Source organism: Nipponia nippon, unplaced genomic scaffold (assembly GCF_047370975.1).
Source record: "Nipponia nippon isolate SJK-2023a ecotype South Korea unplaced genomic scaffold, ASM4737097v1 scaffold_9, whole genome shotgun sequence".
NCBI classification, from domain to species: domain Eukaryota; kingdom Metazoa; phylum Chordata; class Aves; order Pelecaniformes; family Threskiornithidae; genus Nipponia; species Nipponia nippon.
The window spans coordinates 47,224,980-47,240,327 of record NW_028262413.1 but is presented as its reverse complement, the minus strand read 5'-3'; the positions used below and the strand labels follow the sequence as shown (position 1 = coordinate 47,240,327).

Below are 15,348 nucleotides of genomic sequence, written 5' to 3'. Positions count from 1 at the left end.
CTATAAACACCTCTCACTCATCAAAGTGCCACAAAAAAATCTATTACTGTAACTGTGAATACAAGCCTCTCTCTACAGGTCCCTATAAGAAGCCAAAATTCCTCCTTCAAAACATTCACCATTTTCAAAGGTCATAAATACACTATGTCCAGTATTCAGCAAATCCGTTTAAAAAGCAAAACACAGGCACAGAGAAAAAGTCAAGTTCAAACAAAGACATACCATCAGATATGCACTGTTTAAAAGACACAACCGGAGTTACATCAAAAGAACTTTTACTACCTAGAAAGCCATATCCAACTCCTAATAGGGTGCAAGAATGTAATGTTTTGGCTACAAAGATTAAACTAATTTACTTTTAAGTAACTTGCTTACTTCCTGATGTTTCTTTTTTTAAGTGTGATGCTTAGGTGCTTGGAGAAGTGAGGGATGTGATTATTCTGTGATTCAAGGCCAAACATCATAACTACTCAATGAACCACAGACAAAAACATATTTTATCTGGGTGTTGTACTTACTCCAAGAACTTCTAGGCTGAAAACATCCCGGCTAGCTGCGAAAAGCCATCCCAGTTCCAGGTAAAGGGAGGGAGAGAAAGGGCAACTCTCTCTCCTTCTCTGTAGAAACATACTGAGAAATTCAGTGTACTGCCTACAACGAAATGGTGCTCCCCAAATACTGCCCGTGGTACATTCATTTTAGGGCAGCATCGTTGGCTGGCTCCAAGACAGCAAATTCTCCTTCGGAGCCAGGGAGCTGCGTGTACACACGCGAAGGCAGAGGTATCATCTGCAAAGCAGCTTTAATCCCTGCATTAGGCACGGGGCCAAATATTGATAAGACCAACCCTCTTCCACCCCTTGTGCAACAGGCACTCTCTGTTACTCCAGACAAATGATCGTAAGGCGCTGGCAGCCCATTCTGCCTTTATTTTTTTTTTTCCCTCCTTCCTCTGGACTAGGGACAGCTCTGATTGTCCACATTTTTCTAAGTGCTGCCTGTGTTGGAGGGTTAGAGCCGTAGTATCAGCCATCATAATAATGGAAGAGGAAAGCTGTTCTTGCATGTGAACCAATGCAAGCAACGGATGGCGACGGGGGAGATTTCTGCTCAATTCACAGCTCTGCTACAGCCACCCCATCTACCCCGGGAAAATCACTGACTCCCTGGCTCCTCGCAGGGAAGAGCACATGGGAAGAAGGGAATTCACCACCGTTTCATCAGTTCAGATGAAGAACATCACCAGAGCTGTCTCAACTGAAGATGCTCCTTGGGGCAGGCAGGTCCCTGGGACACAGCAGCCCCGGTCGAACGCAGGACGCTGTAGGAGCTCCCTCCTGTCCTCCCTCCTCAGCATCATCAATGCACTGGAGAACGGTGCTGCTCTTGCACGGCGTTTGTACAGCTCATAACAGAGGGACATTTCTCCATCTCCCAGTCCAGAAGATACCTTCCCCCCTGGAAGACAGTATTTTTGTAGGCTGGTGATGACGTGCTCTCGCTGCGCAGGATGCGAAGCCTCCTAACAACCTTTATTTCCCTCCTCGGGAAAAGAGCTGGTTTGTGCTGAAGGTCTCCCATCTCCAGCAAATTCCCCAGTGGTCCCTCACCCTTCACGAAATTAACTTCCCCTCCCCACGTTACTAACTTGGCTCAGCTCCGAATTAATTTCAAGACCAAAAGGCTTGTATTGCAAGCTCATAACTTGTAGAATATTTTTATGAACAGGTGTCACTTGCTTTAGAAACCCTTCTACAGCTGCACGACCACTGCCGAAATTTCATCCCCCTTCTGGAGGCCTGCGTTCTGCACGGATGGGGTCGCCGGCACCTCTCCTGCTTCTCCAGATGGGACGTTGGGTACAGGTGGCAAAGTGAAGGTGTATTGTCACCCAAACGTGGTCATCCACAAGCTCTACAAGAGCACGCTCCTGTGGACCTCAACACTACAGCTCTTGGGTTTGGTGGCCAAGCGTGAGGGTTTTAATGGAGAAACATCTGCGTACAGGGAATATCTTCCCCAGCCTTGATCTAATGTGCTCTTTCTTCAGTTGGTAAATAAGGGTGTATTTGCTCAGTCTCGATGCTCTGGGCAACATCTTCAGCTACATGTTAACAACGCCAGTGGAGTACTCTCTGCTGGGTTACATTGCTCAGGGGTGATGCACTGCCTTCAACAGGCCTTGGACACAGCGAGGAGCCCACTCAGCTGCAGGATCAGCGACCACTTCCCTTCCCCTTCTGCTCCAAAGAAAGAAGTGTTTGAACTCCAGGAGCTGCCACCTGAGCCACCCACTGTGGCAAGCACAAACATAATGCAAAAAAAAACCCTGCAGCCCTCCTGTAAATTACAGGCTCCCGTGGATTTATCATCAACCCAGAAAGACATTTGTTGTAAAATCAAACAGCACACCTGCATCCCTCTGAAAGGGACAGGCGCTAAAAGCCCAGGGATGCTGTCTTCAAGAGCTTCCCCACCTTCCCTTTCAGGGATTAATTCCGTGATTCACCCTGTAGTTTGCAAAGTTGCCTTTGATGTCAACCCCACGCAGGACCAGAAGCTGCCCATGAACAGACCCAAAGCAAAGGCAGGTTATTATTTTGAAGTTCTCCCAGCCATCGGGAAGGATGCTGCTGCGCGGTCACGCTCTCCGACGGGGATTCCGACATTCACGACCGTCCACAGCCACATGGGGAAAACCTTCACACAGAGAGCAAAGAATTCCTCTCTGAAGCACACTGGAAAATAGATGCGCTTTATTTCCCGTTGGCAAACTAAAACTATGGAGGAAAAAAGCTTAATATAAAAACATCTGACAAAGCACCTCCAGGATGTATTTTTTTGCATCAAAGAAGTAGCTCTTGGCAACAGACTCACTCCTCCGACAAGAAAAGTTTTTAGCCAAACCCTGATTGTTATAGACTGCACAGGGTAAGACACGCCAGCGAACTTAAAGTTAAATATGAAAGAAAAGGAAACCAAAACCATTACTGGCCCAAATAAACATCTGTCTGTGATTAAACTGGATGCACAGATATGCTCTGCTTTTTTTTTTTTTTCCCTTTAATGGAATTATGTTTCTGCAATAGGATGGGGGGAAGAAAGGATGAAAAGGCTTCACGGTGCTGCTGGGTCAGACCCATCCTGCAGCCCCCAGCGCTGCCACCCTGAGCCAGCACCTGCACCCAGGGCTGCGGTGGGAGCCCGGCACCGAGAGGCGCCAAAGCCAGAGGCGATCATCAGAAAGCTGCAAAACCAACATTTCACCCCCCCCCGAAGAAATTGCCACCCCGTTAATGAGAAAACTATCTTTTTTTTTTTCTCTCTATTAACAGGTAATTTCACAATCTCTCCCCCAGTCTGGAAAGGGCAATGTTTGCCCAGTTTCCACACATATCCGCCTTACATATTTATAGGCTTTTTTTCTTCCCCTATTCCTAACACACAGGATCTTCATAAATTTCCTTGTTAGCATAAATCCTTGCAGTCTGTTATTTCGGGGGGGGGGGGGGGGGGGGCGGGGAGAAGAGAGACATTCACTTTCTCCATTCAGTGGGTTTTAAAATATGCTTCCTTAAGTTCATCCTAAATATTGCTGGAAGCAGAAAAACCCCTATGGCTCTCGCTTTGGAGCTGTGGCATTGCTTCAGCGGGGCTGAGTCATCAGCTGGGATGGACAGGCACGGTCCGGCCTTCCTCCTCCTTATGGGGGTATGGGGACCCTGCTCCTAAAACCTGATACCCCCTGCAAGCAACTTCTCCACCTTCCCAGGCCTTGGGGAAAAAACCCAAAACAATTTAAATAAGCTCCAGCCCATTCAGTCTCTCTTTGTTTCTCCTCTTTCTGTTAATTCACATTTATCCTTCACCAACTTTGGAGGCGATAACACAAAGTCACTGGGCAGAGCTCATCTGTCCATGGAGCCCATCACCTTCTAGGCTTCGGCAGAGCTGCTCGGAGCAGACTCACACACGCGCTTCCACTCTTGGGTACGGCTCCCCACCACGGAGAGGAATTAATCACTCCAACAAACCACCAACTCACAATTTCTTCTTTCAGATGCATGTTCTCAGCTACAAATGGGTTCACCAGAGCTGGAACTCTTGAAGAGTTTTAGCACATGGGAAGTGAATTGATTTTGAAAAAAAAAAAAAATTAGTAATTTTGGAAAAATCTAAAGCAGCATCTTCCCTGGCTTCTCACTGCTCACCAGCCCCTGCTGTCCCCACTCTCCTCCTGCCCTTCTCCCATTCCCAGCTCTCACTTCTCCCCTGGTAGCACTTATTTCTCCTCTTCTCTCTGCTCAGGTGCATTACCGAGCACCAAACTGCTTTCATTTGTCCAACTGAATCTACCCAGTGCTGAGCATCCCCCAACTCCAGGCACTGGCTTGGCCGGTCTGTGGCAGGAGGAGCGGGTGCAGGATGCGGTCCTCCGGCGCACTGCAGAGCTAAAGGGAGGCGGGTTGGACACGGACACCCACGCTCGGCAAGGAGCTCTCTCCCTCTGGAAAACCCTGCCACACACAGGGCTCGAGCCTCGCGGGCAACATCAGTTCACAAAGGCATTTCCATATGAACAATGAAACTTTCTGCACAAACACTGGTATGACTCCCGATTAAGCAAGGAGTAACCAGCAGGCATGTAGGGACATATGAGACAGGCTCTAGTGATGAGTGGCTCTTTTTGAGGAAAAATAGCTATCATAAGAGCTTGGCACCGACTGCTGCAGGCATAGTCTTTGTTAAATACCTTCAATGGAGACTCCCAGCCGGTGCAGGACCTCTGCACGGCGGCTGGGGACTTTGCTGCCAGGCAGCAGTGAGCTGCACCGATCACTGTGTCTGCTCCTACAGCTAATTACTCATCCTTATTTATTATTGCTCCCAAGAAAACTGATGCCCCAACATTTCTGCAGTCTCTACAGGACGGACAAGCTGCTCCAGACCTGCAGCAGCCACAAGCAACAGTCCAGTCAGCATGGAGACCTACAGGAGGCTCCCAAGCAGCACCACCACCATTTGCCCTCCTACCTGTGCTCAACCCTTCCCCTCCTGCATGGTCCTCAGGACCTCCAGAATTTAATGCCACCACTAACGAGAACTCTGGTCGCCACTTGGAAGAATTCATGGGGCTTTTTTAGCCCAAAAGACAGACTGACACAGCGTGCTGTGCAAGGGGAGCGCCAAGGAGCGGGGCTATTTCATCGTCTTTAAGAGAGGGTCCCTCCCAAGGAAGGTGAGGGATAGATAGCCCTGTGGGATTTAGGGGAAGGCAGGGAATCCCAAAGCCCATGGCCCACATCTGCTCCAGCACGTCCCCACCATACTGAACCAGTTCCCACAGCAGCAGCGCAGCCCTCTACAAGCCTGGCAAGTCTAACGGGTACAGCAGCTTCTTGGCATGCAGTAGAAGAGCCAAGTCTGAGGGGAAGGAAAAAAAAAATTTACTACAAATGTTCCACCAATTATGAGTCACGGGGCTGAGCTTTTGTTCCTGCTTTGCTGGATTTTGCCCTTTCCCTGGTATTTCCCCAGCTCCGTCCAGGGGAGCCGCGGGGACGCCAATGCCGGCCAAGGCTCTGCCAGCACCCAGGGGACAGGCACAACCCCGGCCAGGGGAACCGTCTGAGCCCAAAATACAACTCCCAAACCAGCAGGGTTTCTTCACTTCTGCTTCCCAGGCATACATGGCTGCAGAAATAAATCTAACGAGGAAAAGATGGAGCCCCTCTTCGTACTCCCGCAAGCCTGAATGTGACACTGCTTGAGCTCGGAAGATGGAAACTTTGGGATCAAACACCTCCAAGTGCCTTTCCCACCAACCCAGATCTTCCCAAGCCATTGTACCTCACTGAGAAATCAGGAGCATCCCCAATCCGAGGGAAATGCTGTGGCTGGACACTGATCCTTGGACAGACAGCTTCATTTCATGACCCAAACGCTTTGAACCTCAGATGAAGAGGACTCTGGGGCATTATCCATCGATCCAGTTCATGACACACAAGGTTGCATCTGCACAACTACTCACAACTTGTGCTTCCAGTTAGCAGAGACTGTTACTCCGAATTTTATAGCGAGCCTGCTAGTTCATTGAAGACTTTTTCCTGTTTTTAAGAGCGGTATTACAGCCACAAAAAGGTCTACTTCAAAAAGAGGCTTTTTTTTTTAATTTTATGCATATGACAGAGATGATCTTTTGACTTCATGCTAAAACTTCCTGTTTAGAAGTTCATCAAGTAAACAAATAACAGTAGAAGAATGGTTCTCTTTGTTACCCAAAATTGAATTTTGTGGTTTTAGTAGGAAAAGCCTTTTTGATGATCAAAGCTGAAGCAATAAATAGTAGTGGCTTGATACTACATCCAAAATGTACTTATTTTTGGAACGGGAGTCAAACGCACGTCGAGCTCCTTCGGTACACACAAGAAAAGGCAGGGAAGACCGCATGTTTTGTGTATCATTTACACAGGCCTACATTTCAAGCAGACCTATTAAATAAGTCGAAATGGAGAACAAACAAACAAATTGAAACATGGCAGATAGACTAGAGTCTAAGTGGGTTTTTTTCCTTTTACTTCCCCATGATGACAAGCATGGGTTAACTTCCCTGAAGCTCTTATCCTCTTTCAGCAATCATGAGCACTGGGGAAAAATAAATCGCACAGCCCCAGACTCTTATTAAAAGTTACACCATTGGAAACTACACGGGGGAGAGGAGGTATCCGATTTCAGTACAATCTCGGTCACATGTTATCATTATATTGGTCAAGTAAAAGTTAAAATCTCTCTTCTATTCCAGAAAATCCACCAGATGCCCCATAAAGGGCTCAGCTGCGAGAGAAGCTAAACCATTACATCCTTAGGAACCCCGGTTTTCAAACTCGGCTGCTATAATTAATGGCAATTATCAAGTTACAATAAAAGCCATGGGCATGGGGAGCTTTACGGACTTGTATCCAGCCCGAGGAATGTTTGTTAGGAATTGCAAACACATATTTATTATAGCACAACCCTGAACGATCCAACTCCTGGCTATCAATTGTTCCCCTGCTATGGACACTTGGCAGCACAACAAAAGCAAGGCAGGCTGGCACGCTGGATTCGGCACGCGGCAGCACCGCGGCAAAACCGACCAGGGCAGGAGAACCTTAAAGGAGAAGGAGAAGGGAAGATCCCCGGAGGGAAATGCGCCACCACGCCACTGTGGTGCCATGCTGTTTAGATGCTCTTTAAAGTGCTGCAGAGTCTGATGGGCAGAAACATCCCAAGGAAGTCCAGGTCTCACCAAACCGTCCGTAAACTCTTGCAGGCAGGAGAAGGAGGAGAGAAAAGCCACGGCTAACGGGCCAGTACCCCAAGGGTCCTCTCCACCACCATCGACTTACAGCATCCCCCAGAGAGAGCAGCAAACCCCATCCACACGCTCAACAATCCGGCAACTCCGCACCAAGGTGCCCAAGTCCTACCCTACTGCAAAGCCCACCCCAACCGCTGAAGGAGGTCCATGAGGCTTCACCGGGATGAAGGTTTGTCTACCTTCATCTTAGCTCTCAGACCATTAACCAGGTCATTTTTTACATAGAAATTAAACCTGGTCCTATAGACAGGTCCCTCCTCTCTTCCATGCAGCCAGCCCCTAGCCCAGGACGGGACAGCGGAGGGGAAGGACATGAAACGATCACCGCAGCCACAGCCCAACGCCAAGCAAATGAAAGCCCCAACTCTCTACCTGCTTGCAGGTAAAACCACCCCAGGCCCTCCAGAGCACCATTAAATGAATGAAAGGTTGCAGGGGTGGGGCAGAGAAAAAAAACAGGACCTAATTAAGCAAAACTTTGTTCAGGAGCTTCAATGGCATCGTAGCTGGGAGCTCTGCTCATGAAAGCAGGGTTTGCACCGTAGGGCCAGGACCCAACAGGTAACGCAAGCTGGACGGACTCGGCAAGAACCAGCACAAAGCAGCACCGTTTGACGTGGCCTCACCGCTCCCGCCACAAGAACGGTGACGGCGTACAGCCCAGCCCCACGCCAGCCCACGACCCCGGGGCTCAAGCGAGGTCCAGGCAGCTTCCACGGGGGACGCGCACAGCCCCGCAGCCACCTCCCAAACGTCCCAGCACGCTCATCGGACAAACAGCATCTTATAGCAACCTGCGGAGCGCAGACGTCTCTGAACAATCAACTCAAATAGCTGCTCTCTTTTTCCTTCTTTTCACACCAAGAACATAAACCAACAGCAGCACCACAACCCCCCCGTCTCCTCCTGCTGTCCTGCCCCAACCACGAGCTCCCCGGCGCAGACCACGCGTGCGGGAAAGCGCAAACATCTGCCAACCTGAGAAGTCTCCGGGCGTGACGTTGGGCGAGTTTGTAGCCTCTGTTTCAGTGTAAGACAACGTGGAATCTGATAGATCTGGGGGGGGGAAAAAAAAAAAAAAAAAAAAAAAGCATTTTTAGTCCTCCTGCGTTTGCAAGCACTACATGAGCACCCGTGGCTCTTTTGCTTCCCATCGCCAGCCCACCTCTCCCCAAGAGAAACTCTCCACTGGGCCACAAAGCAGCGATTAACTTTGTACCTCTACCATACAAATGCAAAGTTTGAATTGCTTCGACCACAAAAATAACTGCAGTTAAGTTGATCAAACAAGTAGGAACTTGGTGCTTACTGGATAAAGTTACATTAAGCCTCTAAACAATTCATAGTTACTATACTTAATTATCACCATTAAAATTCTTGAAGCTGTTTATTCTTGCTTCCTTCCTTCCTTCCTCTTTGCTGAAGCGAAGGAAACTTTGTTTTAACAAGTTAAGAGTCTTTGTTATTCTCTCTTGCTTACACCCCTCTAATTAAGTGCTCAACTGTTTGCTCACAGATTAACTATTATTTTTCCAATCAAACAAGCCAGTGAAGCAAATTTCAATCCCTGGCTGTTGTTTTAATAAAGTCACGTGTCACTCACTATCATCTCTCCCTGCAGCACAAGCAGTTTCTAAAGGGAATTAACTTGGAAGGGGAAGCATGGGGAGGGACAACTCCTTTTTTTCCTCCATAACTAACAACAAAAAAAAAAAAAGGAAAAAAAAACATGACCAGCAAATTTTGCTTGGCAGGACACTCTGGTCACTGCCCCATGCCACAGATCGGCTGCAGGGATGAAGGAGCCGGTCCCTCCGCCAGGCGCGCACGCACTGGCTGCACGAGCGGCTGCATCGCAGGCAGGTCGCAGGCAGCTCCCAGGCCCGGCAGGGCAGGGACTCACCTTTGGCACAGGGCAGCTCCCGCCTTCCCTCGGGGCTGGGTGGGACAGGCAGGCACCCTGTCCTGCTCCTGTCGCCCTGGCAAACCCCGCCTGTCTCCCTCTGCCACCTCCCCATCCCTGCCTGATGGGGGGGGGCGGGGGGGGGGAAGCAAAAGCAGCTCCCCTCAGCCATTACCCCCTCTGTAAATCAGAGGCACCGATTACGGGACGAAGGCAGAAATCCCACACTCAGTTGCACCGATCCTGGCAAGAAACCCAAGAGGGACATGGGATTCTTCCCTCCCACATCTTTGCTTCCCATTTACTTGAGCAAGAAGCGGATGCTAAGAAAGGATGGTCAGGATGCAGCGATGCCAATTCGGAACATCTCCAAGCCAGCGTGCACCACGCAGGACCAGGCTCCAAGGCTGCCCTGTGCCAGGCTCTCCAGCAGCCTTCCCTTCATGCCCAGCCTACCCAAGGTGCTTTCACTCGCTTTAAAACGCTTTTATAATTCATCAGGAAAAGCGAAAAGCCATTCAGAAATTATACAGTGCCGAGTTTCAAAGAGTTTACGTCTCATTTTAATAATGAGAGGAAGGGTAATAGCCGGTTCCTCCACGGCACTGCGCAGCCAGGGCTTTATGGAAATGGCACCCAGGAGCTCCGACTCCCCCTCCGCTCCGTCATCCCACAGATTACACACGCAGACAAAACATGGCGCCTGGTAACCTTTCATTACGCCTTCATTAAAGATAGCGCTTCATATTATTTTGGAAAATATGCATGTGTCTATGCAGTAATTTGGTATGATAAACTGACATCCATTTACTTCTTAAAACCTGTCAGCTGATGCTTGCTCAGAAATAATGAGCAGCCATAAAATCCCGACTTGTTGGCTTTTGCCTGACGTGCCGTGTAGGGATGCCTTCGAACCAACACCAGGACTGCACCATGAAAGAGCTGCCGGGAGATCAAAAGAGAGAAAATACATACCCAGTGGCTTTTGCTCATCATTAGGAGACAGCCGAGAGTAGGGAGGTGGTGGAGACTCTGGAAAAACAAAAAACTTTGTTAGTGCTGTGTTCGGTTTGTCAACGAAACCCTTGCGCTTTCTCCTTCAAGGCAGGAACTCTTCCAAGGTTATAAACACCCAATGGAAAAAAACCCACTTGGAAGCAACTTGAAACCAAGAGCTCTTCAAGTTTTTGAAGAATGAGGGTTCCACCTTGACCTTCCCAAGTGGGCTTTACTACTGAAAGTGCCTGCCTGGGCACCCACAACCTGAAGCACACAAAATGGCACCTTGCTCCCAAAGAACGATGCTTTCATCGTCTGCGTTGGGAGACAACCCTCCAACCATGGCTCAAACACACACAGGCTTAACAACAGCTCCCTGACCAGGTTGGAAGGACTGAAAAAGGGCGTCGGGCGATGAGAAGATGCTCCTCTCTTGGCACACTGTGACACCAGGGACTGGGCTGCCTTCTCCCAACAAGCCACCAAAGTCACTTAGTTCCATCCCAACAAACCCCTTGGCACCCCTCCCATGATCCTGCTCAGCCTGACCTCCCTTCAGCAAAGCTCCCAAGCTCGGCTTTAAGCAGCAGCCCATCAGCAGTCATGCGCTTAAAGTTAAGCAAGTCCTTAGAAGTGCTTTGCTGGACCAGGTCATCTAACTGGCTCTTGCTGTCCTTGTAAGAGTCACGACCACGCAAAAGGCTGACGAAGGTCCTCCATCAACTTCATGCACCAGTTAGAGGGTTTTTTTTCCTTCTGCATTATGGAGTGATGTGTTTCTTGAATTATAACTTGCTAGAATTGAGGAGCGCGCGGCCAGCTGGGCTATATCACAGCACTGGCATTGAGCAGACACTGACTTCAGTGAGAAATTGTCCTGAAAAGTCAATGGCATCACATTGACCCCAGACCAGTGAAACAAGGGCGTGCTCCTTGGCTCCCACACGGGTCCGAAAGCGAGGCACTCTGCCCAACAACTGCAGCTCAGCTTGGGTTAGTTCACTAGGAACAACCTCCGCAGCCCCTGTGTGATAGCTCTGGGAGGGCCTGTGGTCATTTATTGCTTCTAAGAAAAGGTTCCTCATCTCCCCTAACTGAGCAAGCTGCCCAACAGCAAGATGCTCTCCTCACAGGGTGCTTAAGAGTCTCAAAATAAAACATAATGGAGCCGATGTCCCAATCTGGGTGTAACGGCCCGACCTGGTCCCACGCTAGAGCCAGACCTGCTGCCACGGGGGACTTCTTCGAAGCACCGAGGCGTTTCCACACCGCTCCGCTGCGTCACCCCACAGTAAATCGGGTGACGAATACAGATGGTACCATGCAAACACTTGTGGAAAATGGCCTTTCCCAGGCTCCTGCCACCGTCCCCAGCGCCCGGTCGGAGCGGGTGGGACCCTGGCACAGCCACCCACTATCAAAATGATAAGGAGCCACTCGATAAGAGCCCTGCTCTCTACTACTCCCTGCACGGTGCTTGCAGCCATAGACCGCTGGGAAAACAACTACCGCTGCAGGAAGGCGACTGGGAAACTCTGCCCGTTTCTAAAATAAATGCACGGTTCCTACAAATGCACGTCTACTCCAACTGAAGCAAGAAAATCTGCTTCCAGCCTCTAGCGACCTTCGGGGGAAGCACGCCCAGCACAGAAGTTTCTTTCAAAGAAGTGATGCAAAAAGAGAGGCAGGATCCCGGATTCCAAAATAAATATTAATAATAATAATAATAAAAAAATCTCTTGCCAAGAAAGTGACCGTCAGGAGGGGGTTGGTGTTCTCCAGGACCCCTCAAAAAAAAAAAATAAGAAAAGCCCGAGGAATGCATGAGCCCCAGCTGCCCCCCTCCCACGCGGGTCCGGCGCTCCCCCCGGCCGGGGCATCCCCGCAGCCCCCTCCCGCCCCGGCCCCGCTGCGCCCGGCGGGGCCCTGCGGCTTTAAGCCGGCGGCGGTAATTGCCCGGCTCCCCGGCCGCTCCGATAAACAGCGAGCCAGGCTGGCGCCAGCAGTATGCAAACTGCATATTATCGCCCCTTCGGCACCTAAATAGCAGGGGGGGACCTCCGCGGGAAGGGGGGGAAGGAAAAAAAAAAGGTGAGGGGGGCTTTTAAGCACCAACCGCTGTCGGCTGGGAGGAAGGGGGCTGCCAGCCCGGGGGACTCCGGGCCAGGCGCATCCCGGCCGGGCATCCCCGCCGCTGCGCGGGGCCGGCTGCCCACGAGGGTTCAAATAAAGCGGCGGAAAGGGCCAGAGGCCCCGAACCCCCAAAGCGGGTGGGGGGTGAAGGACCCCGACCCCCCCCCCCCCCCCCCGGCTGCTCACCTGGCCCACAGAGGCGGCTGAAGTGGTAGGGGTTGCAGCAGACGGTGGGGCCGTCGGCGACGCCGAAGCTCTGGCACTCGCAGAGGGGCTTCAGCTCGGCGGGGTGCTGCAGGTCGGGCCAGCGGAAGAGTTTGCCCAGGAGCAGGTGGGGGGGAGCGGCCTGGCCCCCCAGGCGCAGCTCGGTGCGGGCCACCAGCACGCAGCCGCTGGGCATCCCCCCGCGGGACTCCACCGCCTCCAGCAGGCTGTCCAGCGAGCGCTCCTTCAGCCGCTTCAGCAGCGAGTAGGTGACGGCCTTCAGCTCCTGCTCCAGCAGCAGCAGCCGCGACCGAGCCTCCCGGCCCCGCCGCTCCGGGGAGCCGCCGTCGGTCGCGCCGTCGGGGCCGGGGGGGGCGGCGGTAGTGGCGGCGGCGGCGGGGGGCCGGTGTCCGCCCGGCTCCCGCTCCTTGAAGAGGCAGCAGGTCACCGTCCGGCCGTCGCTCTCCTGCGCCCGCCGCGGGCTCGCCCCCTCGGCGCCCTCCCGCCGCGGCGGGGCGCGGAGCCGGGCCCCGCTCCGCTCCGCCATGGGGTCCCCGCGGGACGCCGCCTCGCCCCGCCGCTGCTCCTCCGCCTCCCGCAGCAGGCTGCGCGCTACCGCCCGGATCTCCGCCGAAGGGTTCTTCTCCGGGATCTTGCAGCTACCGGTAGCTCCCAGGTCGTGGCCGCTCCTGGCGCTCCCATCTCCGCCGTCCCTGTCCGGAATGACGCGGCTCCTCCAAAGTCGCCGCACCAGCCCTGAGCGTTTGGACCTGAACATACGACACCGCGGGCGGCCGGGGGTCGCGTCGCTCTCCGCCGCTCCCCCCCCCTCCCCCGCCGGGCTCCTCGCTCCGCCGCCGGCTTTATCTCATCTCAGACCCGCCGCCCTCGCAGGCTGCGCCGAGCGCCCGGCGCGGCGCTTCGTTTCCCCGCGGCCCTGCCCAGCGAATCGCCGACGGCCCGCGGCGGGGCCGCACCATGGGGGAGGCGGCGGGGAGGGAGCGCGGAGCGGGCATAGACGGCGCCGCGGGGGCTGCGCCGACGCCCGCGGCGGTGCGGGGCCGCTCCCGTGGCGGCGCTGGGGCTCGGGCGCGCCGCGCCGTGCCCTACATCGGCCGCCGACCGGGGGGAGCGGCGGGGGCGGCCGGCGGGGACGCGGGACGGGGAGAGCCCGGGGCAGCGCTGGGCTGCGCCCCTCGGCGGCTCCACCATACACCGGGGTGCGGAGGGAGCGCCCCGGCGCGGGGGTGCCGCCCGGCGGGGAACTGGCGCCGGGTCGGCGCTCGGCTCCCTTCGCTCAAAAAGAGTTAGGGGGGAAAAAAAAAAAAAAAGAGAAAAAAAAAAAGGAAAAAATTTACAAAATACAAATCGAAGAGGCGCAAAACCAGCAGCAGAACCCAGAGCGAAGGCCGGCGTCAGCACGTGCGGCGTCGTACGTATCCAGGGCTCGGCGCCGCTCCCGGGGCCGCGGCTGCCGGGGCCGGGGCCGCCGCCGCCGCCTCCGCGCTCCCTCGCTCGCTCGCGCCCGCCCGCCCTCGCTGGCTTTTGTGTGGCTGGGGCGCGCGCGCAGGGCCCCTCGCGAGCGGCGGCGCGATTGGCTGCCGCCCATCATGTGCCAGTCTAGACACTTTGGCGGCTCCGCGCGGCACCGGGCCTTGCGCAAACACCGGCTCAAGTTTCCGAACTCTTAAAGGGACAGGCGCACCTCCCCCCCCCGCCGCCGCCGCAGCCGCCTCCTCACCAACGCGGGGAGCCCCCTCCCCCCCCCCGGCCCTTCCCCGCCGCTCCGGCGAGGCGGTTTCCCCCACCGCGCTTCCAGCCGGCGGGCTGCCCCCCGCGGGGACCGGGAAGGGGGGTCGGGGGCCGCCCCGCCGCCGTCGCCCGGGGGAAAGTAGGTCAGGGCGGCGCGGCGGCGGCGCAGGGGTTAAGGCCGCTCCCCCCCGCCGGAGCCGCCGCGGCGGGACACACCCCCGCGATGTATCAACTTGTCCGCCGTGGCAAAAGTTCAGGCCCGCTCCGCGCCCATTGGCCCGCCGCCGCGTGACGCGCGGCCGCTCCGCCGCCCATTGGCCGGGACGCCGCGCCGGCACCGCCCACTCCCCCCTCCCTCCCTCCTCGCGCGGCGCGGCGTGCCCGTGAATGAAAGACATTCCGCGGGCGCCGCGAGCCGCGCCGCCCCGGGTCCTTGCGCCCGCCACCGCCGCGGGGGCCCAGGGCGGCGGGGAGTGGCGGGGGGCGGCGGGCCCCGGCCCCGCGGGGCAGGCGGGCGGGCGCCGGCGGGGGGCGGGGGGGAACGGCGGCCCCGTGGGGGCGGAGCGGCGCCGCGTCCCGCCCCAGGCGGCCGGGTGGGAACGGTGGTGGAGGGAGGCTGCGGCTGGGGAGTCGCGTGGGGGGTGGTCGTGTGTCCCCCCCCCCCCAAATTAAAAAATAAATAAAACCCCTAAACCGGCGATTCCTCTGGCTGACCCCGCAGCGGGGGTTCAGGCGGCGGTTCCCGGGGCGCATGGGCCACTGCCCCTGGCAGGGACCCGCTCCGGAGGAGGCGGCTCCCGCAACCGGCCCCGCTCCCAGGGGCTCCGCTCCCCCGCACCGCACCGCGCCGCACCGCACCGCACCGCGGGCCGGGGACGGGACGGGACGGGACGGGACGGGACGTTCCCCTCGCCCGTGGGCAGCGGCTTCGTCCGGATCAGCGGGACCCGAAAGCAAAGGAGCTTTGTCTGCAGGATCAGCCTGAGAACCGACCCGG

General features: G+C 55.0%; 1 protein-coding gene across 3 annotated transcripts in view; it reads right to left on the bottom strand.

Moving 5' to 3' along the window:
- SMAD6 (SMAD family member 6) overlaps positions 1-14,359 on the bottom strand; it is a 45,189-nt gene extending 30,830 nt beyond the window's left edge. The window contains exons 1-4 of one of the 3 annotated variants that reach the window (XM_087745085.1): positions 13,958-14,359; positions 12,582-13,369; positions 10,239-10,295; positions 8,339-8,416 (exon numbers count right to left, since the gene is read on the bottom strand). In XM_087745085.1, the coding sequence (XP_087601211.1) occupies positions 8,339-8,416; positions 10,239-10,295; positions 12,582-13,369; positions 13,958-14,211 (1,177 nt within the window). In that variant the 5' untranslated portion in view covers positions 14,212-14,359. Of the gene's footprint in view, positions 1-8,338; positions 8,417-10,238; positions 10,296-12,581 lie in introns of all 3 variants that reach the window. The other 2 variants (XM_087745086.1, XM_087745087.1) reach the window with 2 other exon arrangements.
- Between the last annotated feature and the right edge of the window lie 989 nt (positions 14,360-15,348).